At 40.0% G+C, this 11088-nt stretch overlaps 1 protein-coding gene and 1 pseudogene across 1 annotated transcript; one reads left to right on the top strand and one right to left on the bottom strand.

Moving 5' to 3' along the window:
* The first annotated feature begins 3 nt into the window (after positions 1 to 3).
* On the top strand, positions 4 to 2967 carry LOC119193231 (annotated as a pseudogene).
* Positions 2968 to 8289: 5322 nt separating this feature from the next.
* LOC119193232 (juvenile hormone epoxide hydrolase-like) lies at positions 8290 to 11025 on the bottom strand. The gene is made up of 4 exons (XM_037446860.1): positions 10884 to 11025; positions 10230 to 10461; positions 9415 to 9627; positions 8290 to 8436 (listed from the first exon to the last, which is right to left on the bottom strand). Exons 1-4 carry the CDS (start codon positions 11023 to 11025, stop codon positions 8301 to 8303), a joined length of 723 nt encoding a protein of 240 aa, XP_037302757.1. The 3' UTR covers positions 8290 to 8300.
* Between the last annotated feature and the right edge of the window lie 63 nt (positions 11026 to 11088).

Here is an 11088-nt window from a genome sequence, read left to right as displayed (position 1 = left end):
ATCGGATACTGGCTGGACTACTGGGCGAGACTATAACTTCACGGCGCGGGAGGCGTATGTCAACAAACATCCTCAGTTCATCACCAATATGCAAGGTCTTGACGTTCATTTCGTCCGGATCGTGCCTGAGGTAAAATAAACAATTAGAAAAGCGAAGTCACATATTGGTTTTGTTAATCCTGAGCTAAAGTGATCTGCGTTTGGTGCCATAAAAATTGCACCAGTGTTTTCTTTCACAGTCAGCATATTTTATGAAACATCTGAAATAACTGTAACTGACGAAATGATAGCCATTAAAAGCAAACACGTACATAATATTACCAATGAAATATAACTTTTCAGTCCTTAAAGAAAAAAATAATTTCAAAATTACTTAGGTAAAATCAGGACTGCATTTTCAATTTGTAATGACAGGTACCCGAAGGCAAGAGAAAGATCCCACTTCTCCTGCTGCACGGTTTCCCGGGTCCTTCCTGAGTTCCACGAAGCCATCGACCACCTCATCGCAGGTGTTGCAGACAAAGACTTCGTGTTTGAAATCGTAGCGCCTAGCTTGATTGGTTTCGGTTATTCTGACGTAAGTATATTTAAAAAATACGAATGTAAAAATCGGCCAGAGGCATAGCTACTGTAGGGCTAAGCAATGTAGTGCACGGGAATCGTCGAGCAGGAGGCCCATCTGGTCTTTGACATTGTTTTAAGTCACCGCCCTGTGATACCTAACATAGTCCACAATTATACCATGTTATAAATTGACAGCATACTTTTTATGTCGTAAAGATCACAGTCGTTTTGGTTTGATTTTAACTTAGTTGAAAGTATTAATATCAGTCCGTATGAAATATTAAGCCTTACACCCTCATATATTTTTTACACATATAATAGATTACCAAGTAAATACAATACTAGTTGTGCATATAAAGGTCTTTTAACATAATTATAGCGTAAAACGTATGTTTCCGTATTAATATTAAGTATTCCATGATAATACAATGTGCTCTTTCTTAATTTTCTCTACAGTACACTAATAAACAAGGTCTAGGAGGTGCAGAAATGGCAGTTATCTTCAAGAAACTGATGAACAGATTGGGACACGAGAAGTTCTTCGTGCAAGGAGGAGACTGGGGAGCTCATATTGCCGATATTATGGTTGTCTTCTTCCAAGAGGTAAGCGAAGCAGACGCCACTGTTGTGTTGGCCTATAGCTGGTGTATCAATTCTTAATCTGATCTATCAGAGCTATATCTTATAGCTGATAATTATCTGTTATAGTGTCCCACGTAGGTGTACCGCGAAATGTGTGTTTCGGAATCACTGTAACATCTAGTTTCGAACAGGTAACCGTAGCGTCGACTGTTAGGGATAATCATCTCACGTAGTCGACGTTCTATTTACACTTACCGTCAGGTAGGGTAAGATAGTAGGTAGGTAGTGAGTGGATCTTCTCGTAGCCATGCGAATAACGAGACGGCAATTTTGAAATAAAACTTGTTTCACAGGAAATCATTGGTATGCACACCAACCTTGGTATGGCATTGACAGACAAAGCCTTTAGCATGATCAGCATGGGCTCCCTCTACCCTGAAGCTCTGATGCCCAACGACCTGATCGGACGTCTTTACCCTCTGAAGGACACACTACAATGGCTCATGAGGGAGTTCGGTTACTTCCACTTCCAGGCCACGAAGCCTGATACTATTGGTAAGGGAATAATTTGGTTTGGATTAATATTTTCATCAAGAAGTTACGTTATTGAAAAATCTATTGGTAAAGAATATCTCAAACACACTTAAAAGTAAGTGACATCATCAAATCATTACATTGACAGCAGAGCAAAAGAGAAAAAGATGTCGAAATAACCACAGCTTAAAACCGTAATTACACTGAATATGTTCTAAGATCAGAGCACAACAGTGAACAATAACGCTTTGGCGGGAGAAATAAGCATCTACATATGAGAACTTTGGCTTGCAAGAGTGCTATCACCTAGTATAATAATCGGGGCACGGGCCTCTTCTACTACTGTGAGGGAATAGGCCTTAGTCCACCACGCTGGCGTAGTGTGGGTTGGTCACTAGTATCTAGTTTAACACCTAGTGTTTCTGCTATAATTATAAGATTATACATGATTCTAACAAGCGTTGTTGCAGGTATCTGCGTGACAGACACCCCGTCAGGCATGTTCGCGTGGTTCGCTCAGCTAATCTCCATGGCCAGCCGCCGCGCCAACTACGACGATCCTCGCGGAGGTCTCGATCTCTACACCCCGAGCAGCTAATAGACAACGCCATGATCTATTGGGCTCCTAACAAGGCCTCTTCTGCCATGAGAATCTACGCGGAAACCGTCAATTGGAGGAATTACGACATGGGATTTATCAAGTCAGTATTTTGGGATTTTGAATCAGACAGCTGGTCGTAAAACATTGTGCTATGGCAACGATGAGCTCACGAAAACATAATTTGTCGAATCAACTTTCAAAAATTGCTTTGCAATCTCGTTGTTTGGATTTTGCCCATAACATCTTGCCTAACTTTTGCAATGACACCAGTAATATTTTTCTCCGCAGTGAACCAAGCTCGGTGCCAATAGTGGTAGTCAAGCCCCTGATGAAATCTACTACATGCCACCAGCAGCATTGAATACCAAGTACACGAACCTCGTCGCAGTCGACGTGCTGTCTGAGGGAGGACACTTCCTGGCGTACGAGATGCCCGAACAGTTCGCCAAGCTAGTCATCAGCGCTGTTGAGAGGATCTTAAACCACAAACAATGCGATAAAAGCGAACTTTGAGTTTGATTGCCTCGATCGTTTGGTAGATGTGAAACATTGTTTATAAGTTCTTGTAACCATCAAATAAATAACCTGACTAAATTTAAATGTCCAAAAACTAAACACTTTTATATTTTGCTTCGTGATTTTCAATTTGTTTTGTATTTTCTAAATAAAGAGATAATTATTTTTAAGACAAGCGTATTAAGTGATATGGTAAAATTATAATTCCCTTTATCGATCAGTGGTTATTTATTTAAACTTTATACACAGTAGGTGTATACAGATGGACTTAACGCCTGAGGTATTTTCTAACAGTCAAACTTTGGGTGATGCAGAGATGAGACAATTAGGTGTAAGTATATTAAACATAAATAAACAATGAATATCACTACATAATATAAAACAAAGTCGCTTTTCTGTCCCTATGTCTCTTTGTATGCTTAAATCTTTAAAACTACGCAACGGATTTTGATGCCGTTTTTTAATAGATAGAGTGATTCAAGAGGAAGGTTTATATGTATAATAATAGCATTCATTAAATAGTCAGCATTGCACCCGTGCGAAACCGGGGCTGGTCGCTAGTATGTACTATATAAAACATAGATTAATCCAGCGTTTAAAGTTGTGTCCAGTAGCTGGCAATAGGCTCTCCTTCAGTTTATGTATGTAAGTATGTTACACCTCTGACTACCCCTGGAATGAGAAAAGGGCGTAATGCTATGTATCTATATAATGATTGGAAATAGGATGAAATATTGATGAACGAAACTTTCGTATATTGAAGTGTACCATTTACAAGATTTTTGTGTACTTTCAATAATCGTGTTTAAAAATGAATTTCAAAAGGTTCACATTATTTTATATAAAAAAACAATATTTCGATTGGAGTTAATTTGTAGAAGCGTTTCAAAACTTTCATATTGTTCAGGTACTTTTGTGGCTGACTGTACATGAAACAACGTCACCACAGATGCTTATTCTAGAACATTAATTATTTTTATGGCTTTGAATGATGATACGGGAGCTTGCCGTTCGCCTGATGGTAAGCGATACGACAGCCCATAAACAGTAGAAACACCATCCAACACCTTGAATTACAAAGTATTGTTTGATATTCCACTGCGCTCGCCATCCTGAGATATGAAATGTTAAGTCTTATTATGTCCAGTTACACACTACAATGCCCAAGAACTTATATCATTAAAAATACAATTGTTGTTACAATATTTTTTATTATTTTGAAAATATTGTTTTGCCTTTGAAAAGAAGCGTGAAAAATATTAAAATCGTTCCTTATTTCATTATAACTTAAAACCATTTTGCGAAAAGGACCGTGGAGGTCAATAATATTTCTAGAAGGAGGGATGACAGACTTGTGCAAGCTTCCAACCATCTTCCCTATTGAAATTCGGAAGTTTTATTTAAATTTCCATAGCGAGGTTGGTGGTGTGCACGTGGTTAGCTCCGGCGGCAGCTCGCCGGCAGTCGGTTGAGGTCAGCACTCCCTACTATGGTGGTGCACAGTTCGCGTGGTCGGGTGACAGCTCTCCCATACATCTGTTAAAGCACCGTGACTACGCACCGTGAACGCGTGCTGAAAACACGCAAAGTGAACCTGGAGTCATAATACCCCAGGTCGGAATGCAAGCTAGACTTACATTCTGTGCCAGCGACTCGTGACAGCTCACAAACCCTGATGCCCAGATACACAGTTAGCGGTTAATAGAATTGGCTCACTCAGCCTAGCGGAAACAACGATATGCATGACAACACGTAGTTAGAACAGTAGTACTGCGGCGAAAGATAATTGCAGAGAGACTATGAATGACATTGCTTTCTTATTCTAGGAGGGGGTCGCTGGCGGGAACAATACGAATAGCTTTCAACGAAACGCCTACAGCACACGTTTCTGTAGACGCAAAACCTTTCTAAGCTAAGCAAAAACATTTCTAAGGTGGACGGCGCGCATCCTTGCCTCTACCTTAGGTACGTCCATTTCGTTGATATATATTGGAAAAACAGAGGGCCCGACTGGAAACCTTGTGGAACTTCAGAAGGTATTGATTTTACTTAAGATTGAATGCCAGCTAAGAGCACCAATTGGGACCTATGTGACTGATACGATGAACATAACCGCAGCAAAGAGCCACGAATACCCATTTTGTCGATAAACAATAAGAGTAAACGCATTATTGAAAAGCTATACAGTATTTGTACTTCACGTGTACATTTCTTATTATTAATATTTGGTTAAGTGTTTCGACATTATTAACACTAATAAAATATGCAACAGAACGTGGAATATTTGCACAAACAGTAGTGTTATAATGAACATGACGTGCAGTGTTATTTGCGAACACATTTGGAACATTTTCTTGACTTATTTACATTCCACGTGGGATTATGCTGGTTGTTACTAAGTTCTTTGTGGATGACACGCGGCACCGTTCGCATGTATGACCATTCTCGGAATAAGTATTATATATCCTTTTACATTAAATCTACTAAATCTACTCTTAAACTAGGCCGAGGTCCGTCTGTGTAAAAATTCAAAAATCCCTTCAATGGTTTTTGCACTTTTTAACGAACATCCAAATATTCAGACAACCTTTAGCATTACAACAAGGACTAAAGATATTAATGATTCCACAGTATGAATGTGTACTCATGCTTGAGTAGTTAAACGCAAGACTCCTAGAGGTTGTCTATGCTCAGGCCAATCATCAAATTTAAGTACGAGTGGCGACTTATATGTTTTTTAACCCGAAAACTTAACCGAATTGCCAAATTGTCATATTTAATTAACGCTAGGTATTGTTTATAATCTTATAATAGATACGAAATTACGCCCCAAGCGGGCTCTAGACACCACGTTGATCACTGGGTGGAAACTATTAAGGATATGTTTGTGGCTCTTCATCGAGAACGGTTTACATTGTGATGTTCAAAGATTATTCATGTATTGAGTTGCAACCACTGTAAGTTGGTTTTGATGGCGTGATGATGGGCCACGGGTATTTTGACTGGTTTCTGTGTCGGGTCGGAAAAGAGGAGACGTCCGTTTGCCACCATTCTGGCAACGGTCGCGAGCACACGGTTTAATACACTCTCGAGGAGTGCCCAGCCTAGGATCGACAACGCGACGATCATAGAGCAGTCGTCCGAGGAGACCTTTCGCTGCCGGCCATGGTTTTCTCCACGGTCGGCGGCTGAAGTTCATGGCGAGCTCCTCCTACTGCGAGTGTGTTATTTTGTGGAAGGAGAGTGCCGGGATTGTGAGCAGAGCAATCCCGCTCACAGCCAGAGGAGACAAAGGAGGCGCCAGGTAGACGACTGACAGCTGCCCCGCGCCCTGTAGCTCGGGCCATCTACATAATACCGCCACGATATCCCTTGTCTATCGGAAGAAGCAACTAATTGGAGCTTAAAGATAATCACGGGGCGAGCAATGGGAGGCTGCTCGTTCGACTACAGTAACTCCGAGGTAGACGACAATACAAATAGTCGGTCTCCCGAAGTCGTAGACGCCTTAGGCGTCTTTTAGCGTACGGGGGCATCTCATTCCCCCTCAATAAGAGTGGTGCTGCAATACGGTAGAGCGCAGAGACGGTTCTGCGCAGCTATCTCACTGTAACAGCATACCCTGCGACTGTCTTGTATGCGTTGGAGAAACCTACTGCGAATTCTGGTTAGTATGCCGGTATAGGGGTTAGGGACTCGGTCCAATGTTCGCTCGGATGCTATACTCCCGAGTGTCGACATTGGACCGTAAGACCAGTGAAACCAACATAACTATTCCACTCTCCCCCCAAGTGACCGTAGCGATAAACAGAGAAAAGAAAGGAAATTTATTTTATACTAGCTTTTGCTCGCGGCTCCGCCCGCGTTATAAAGTTTTTCGGGCTAAAGTTTTCCGTTATAAAAGTAGTAGTTTCCGGGAGCCTATGTTCTTCCCAGGGTTTCAAACTGTCTCCATACCAAATTTTATCTTAATACGTTGGGTAGTTTTTGAGTTTAAGACGTTCAGGCAAACGGATGCAGCGGGGACTTTGTTTTATAATATATTTTTTAGAACTTTTAAGAGGAATAATCCCGACATACATCATTGTTGCATAACTTTAACCGTTTACGCAGCGCACGCAACGGAAGCTCTCAAAACTAATAAATTGTCCCCGTATTTGTAACATGTTTCATTACTGCTCCGCTCCTATTGGTCATAGCGTGATGATATACAGCCTATAGCACCCACAAATAAAGGGCTATCCAACACAAAACGAATTTTTCAGTTCAAACTGGTAGTTCCTAAGATTAGCCATTACTGCTCCGCTCCTATTGGTCATAGCGTGATGATATATAACTTAGAGCACTCCACGAACAAAGGGCTATCCAACGCAAAAATATTTTTCAGTTTGGACCGGTAGTTCCAGAGATTAGCCATTGCTGCTCCGCTCCTATTGGGTATAGCGTGATGATATATAGCCTATAGCAATCCACAAATAAAGGGCTATCCAACGCAAAAAGAATTTTTCAGTTTGGACCGATAGTTCCTAAGATTAGTAAACAAATATAATGAGAAAGCTTCGAACTGCTAAGCTATCGGAAGTTACACGTGTCATTGTGAGTCAACCATAAAGATAGACATATGCTGTCGTGGGATATTTTTACATAATTTTAAGGAGAACATTTCCGTCATACATGATTTCTATGTAGCTTTAACCATTAAGGTTGCACACGCGACGGAAGCTTAAAAATGGAGTAACTTCTCCCGTTTTCCCAACATTTCCCTTCACTGCTCTGCTCCTATTAATTGTAGCGTGATGAAAAGTATACTATAACCAGCACAGGAGTATGAAAAATAATTGTACCAAGTTTCGTTAAAATCCGTCGAGTAGTTTTGTTTCTATAACGGTTATACAGACAGACAGACAGACAGACAGACAAAAATTTTATTAATTGCATTTTTGGCATCAGTATCGATCCCTAATCACCCCCTGATAGTTATTTTTGAAATATATTTCATGTACAGAATTGACTTCTCTACAGATTTATTATAAGTATAGATTTTGTGTAGGTAATTCCCTATTTCCCTTGGTCATGCCATCACGCGTGAACGGCTGGACCGATTTCAATATATAGGTATATATATTTTTTTAAATAGTGAAAATTAGAAAATTTAACGAAAATATTAATTTTATATAACTGTCAGAATGCGCGCTGCAAATTCATAGTTAAGACGGGATAACGTCTGTCGGGTCAGTTCGTAACAAATAAAAAAGAAATATATTATGGTAACATGTTATTCTAAATAAATTTCATTTCATTTAGGTCTTAACATTTTGGTCAGCGAAATCAACAATCATGCATATTCTTAATTTTGAACTTGGCTCCTACTTACACATTTATATTTTTAATGGGATTTTTATTATATAAACTTTAATACTGTCTAACTTCAGAGACAACACCTTAGCACAATATGGATAGGTTGACATAAAACAAACAATATCATTAAAACAATTTATTACAATTAATACATAAAAGGATTTTCATTGTTCTCGTAGTTACTCATTTTATGACGAATTGAATTAATTCTTTCGCGTACAAGTTGCCTTATGTTCGAAAGTTTGTTCGCACGGAAATCCTGCTTATCTTGACGAACATTCCTGAAAATATACAGGGGAATAATTATATAAATTCGCCCAGAGAGAATACGTACATATCATCACACCTGTAGGCAGAGTATTACATCTATATATCGACTAAACTCATTTTTTTAATTCAAATAATCTTTCACAAGCTCTTTCAACTCGTAATGAATCTATCACCGCTTCGAAACGTTATTGCTGTAAAGAAGAAGCGGCGCAAAAAATCTCTCAACGATCCCTAGCTATATTGGGTCCCATGTAAGGAAAGGCTATCCTTTTTCACTTATCGGACACAACATGGGCTCTAGACTATTAGGCTAAAAAGAAATAAATAATAATTTATCATGTTGCCGTGCCCGGTCCAAGGTTATGTAGGTTTCTTCATGTAAACCTATATTTTAACAATTGTGGAAAGCTATAAATTGATTGATTGAGCTGAAAACTCCATTACTTTATGTGCCCAAATAAATAACAAAATGAATAGTGTGTACTACATAAGCTGTTTCATACGATAATTGATTGAATGAAACTTGAAATAGGCCATAAGTCTTATAATGCCTATCACACTTCCTTTAATGGTAAAATTAGATCACAATAGAGCAGATTTTTTTTTTTGGGGAGCCGCTGTTGTATTCACCAGAGGTATCCTGCAAACGGCGTAGAGACAATCCCTGTGCTAAGCAACCACGGCAATGCCTAGGGGAATGGGGATAGGATGGAAAGGAAGTGTGAGGAAAGGAGAATGAACTATATTAGGATGGGCAGAGGGGAGAAGAAAGGCAGATGTTCGCGAGCCCTTATAGACCTTAACGTGATTTTGGCAACCATACACACTTAACTGTGTGATAGTGCAGATATTGTTTCTTCGCAGATATAAATATCGCAGTGAGACCTAACTTCTGTCCCAATTTATTAGGACTTTCTCCTACGAGAGCCTTAGTAAAGTGGTTTGTCGAAATACCTAACATTACCTGGGTATAATAATATTTTTTTTACATATTCTGGTTATTGAAGGCAAGGATCCTCTGGACGGCGCTCACGAAGTTACTGGCGAAGACGTCAGGCACCTCGAAGGCGAGGAAATGTCCGTAATCGTTGAGCACGTCCACGGCAAGCAAGTTGGAGAACTTGGTTTTCAACATACTAGGAGGCATGTAGAAGATCTCGTCTGATGCTTGGACTACTACAGTAGGTACTGTTGTTGTTACACTGCGAACAATATCAGAATCATATTGTATATAAGTATTAATAAAGAATATTACACAATGGCAACGGAGGGAAAAGAAATCAACCATATTATACGTCAAAATAAAGTTTCCGTTGAGGTGTATTCGTTTCACTTTGCCATTTCACAATTCCATTATATTCCATAAGGTAGCTTGCGAATAATGTAAATCTATAGCGTTTCAGTAGATATCTGTTGCGTGCCGTACTTCATTAAATAAGAGTTCTTCAAGTAGGCAAAGCATAATAGTACCAATCATCAAGAGATACAGCCACTGATGATATTGTAAGGACTTTATTTAACGCTTTTTTACAGGTGCAGCAAAGTGACGCAACTACAGTTGATGGCGAGCGGAGTAGGGTCCAGAATGAATGTCGACTGATGACAGATGTCTCGCCAGTTTACACAACTACCTCGGCATATTTAATCGGATATATACAGGCTGATCTCGGAACGTGATACACTTTCATTAGACCCCATACGGGTTTCCCTCCTCGTGTACAGTCGCTATCAGGACGAATATTCTATTAGCGAAACCAGGTAGTCACTTTGCTATAATAAAAATAAATCTATCCTTATAACTCACTTGAGATAACCTAAATGATAGTTCCTGAGATTAAAAGTATTGGAGTAGATCCTGAAAGAGGTGGGCCCTTTGTTGGGCATCCAGTAGAACATGAGGTTATCGAGAAGTTGCTCTGGCCTGTAGCGATGCAGGCCGCCTTCAGGGTCGTCGTAGTTGGCCTTGCGGGTGCAAATGGATACTTGCTGGAAAAGCCACGCCATTAGGGCGGTGGGCGAGTCGCTAACCGAGATACCTGAACAACGAAAATATTGCTGGTAAGAAGGTAGATGGGTAGACACAGAAAATGGGCAGATGTGATAAGGTCGAAGGAACATGATGGATACAAACCACTTTTGGCAAGTCCACCTGGAACGGATAATAAACCTCAATGAACTTCTTGTGGTTGATGATGATGATGACAAAGAAGTTAAATGTTTTCATTGGTGGTGCTCCTGCTGGGTTTTGGTTGAGAATACAATGCACATGGTGAAAATATTGGCTAGTCCCGCCTTGGCCTGTGTAACACTTCGTGAAGTGTTAAGAGATGGAAAACTGTTAAGTTAGGCTTAATATTAAAAATCTTCAAGGCAAACGTTTGTCGATAATATTTGCATTTTCACATGTACACTTTGAGGCTTAGTTTAGCCACTACTGAGTCAAAATAAAGAGTCTTACCAAGAGTATCAGGCTTCGTTGCGTGAACGTGGAAATACCCAGAATCTCTAGTGAGTTGTTCGAAGGTATTTTTGAGGGGATACAGGCGGTTAACAACGTCACATGACATTATCGACGAGGGATTTAAAGATGCTATCGACATCATGCGAATGCGGCGCGTCGGTCAAGCCACACCCATGTTGTTATGGTAACCGATGATTTCCTA

The sequence above is a fragment of the Manduca sexta genome, unplaced genomic scaffold (genome assembly GCF_014839805.1).
Source record: "Manduca sexta isolate Smith_Timp_Sample1 unplaced genomic scaffold, JHU_Msex_v1.0 HiC_scaffold_3788, whole genome shotgun sequence".
In the NCBI taxonomy this organism is placed as follows: domain Eukaryota; kingdom Metazoa; phylum Arthropoda; class Insecta; order Lepidoptera; family Sphingidae; genus Manduca; species Manduca sexta.
Note: the sequence above shows the minus strand (reverse complement) of the source record. Positions and strands in the feature narration are given on the sequence as shown.

Coding starts and splice junctions, on each gene's coding strand:
- LOC119193232 (XM_037446860.1), bottom strand. CDS start 11,025: ATGTCGATAGCATCTTTAAATCCCTCGTCGATAATGTCATGTGACGTT. Junction 10,462..10,883: donor AACGAAGCCTGATACTCTTG/GTAAGACTCTTT, acceptor TTCGTTGTTCAG/GTATCTCGGTTAGCGACTCG. Junction 9,628..10,229: donor TATCATTTAGGTTATCTCAA/GTGAGTTATAAG, acceptor TATTGTTCGCAG/TGTAACAACAACAGTACCTA.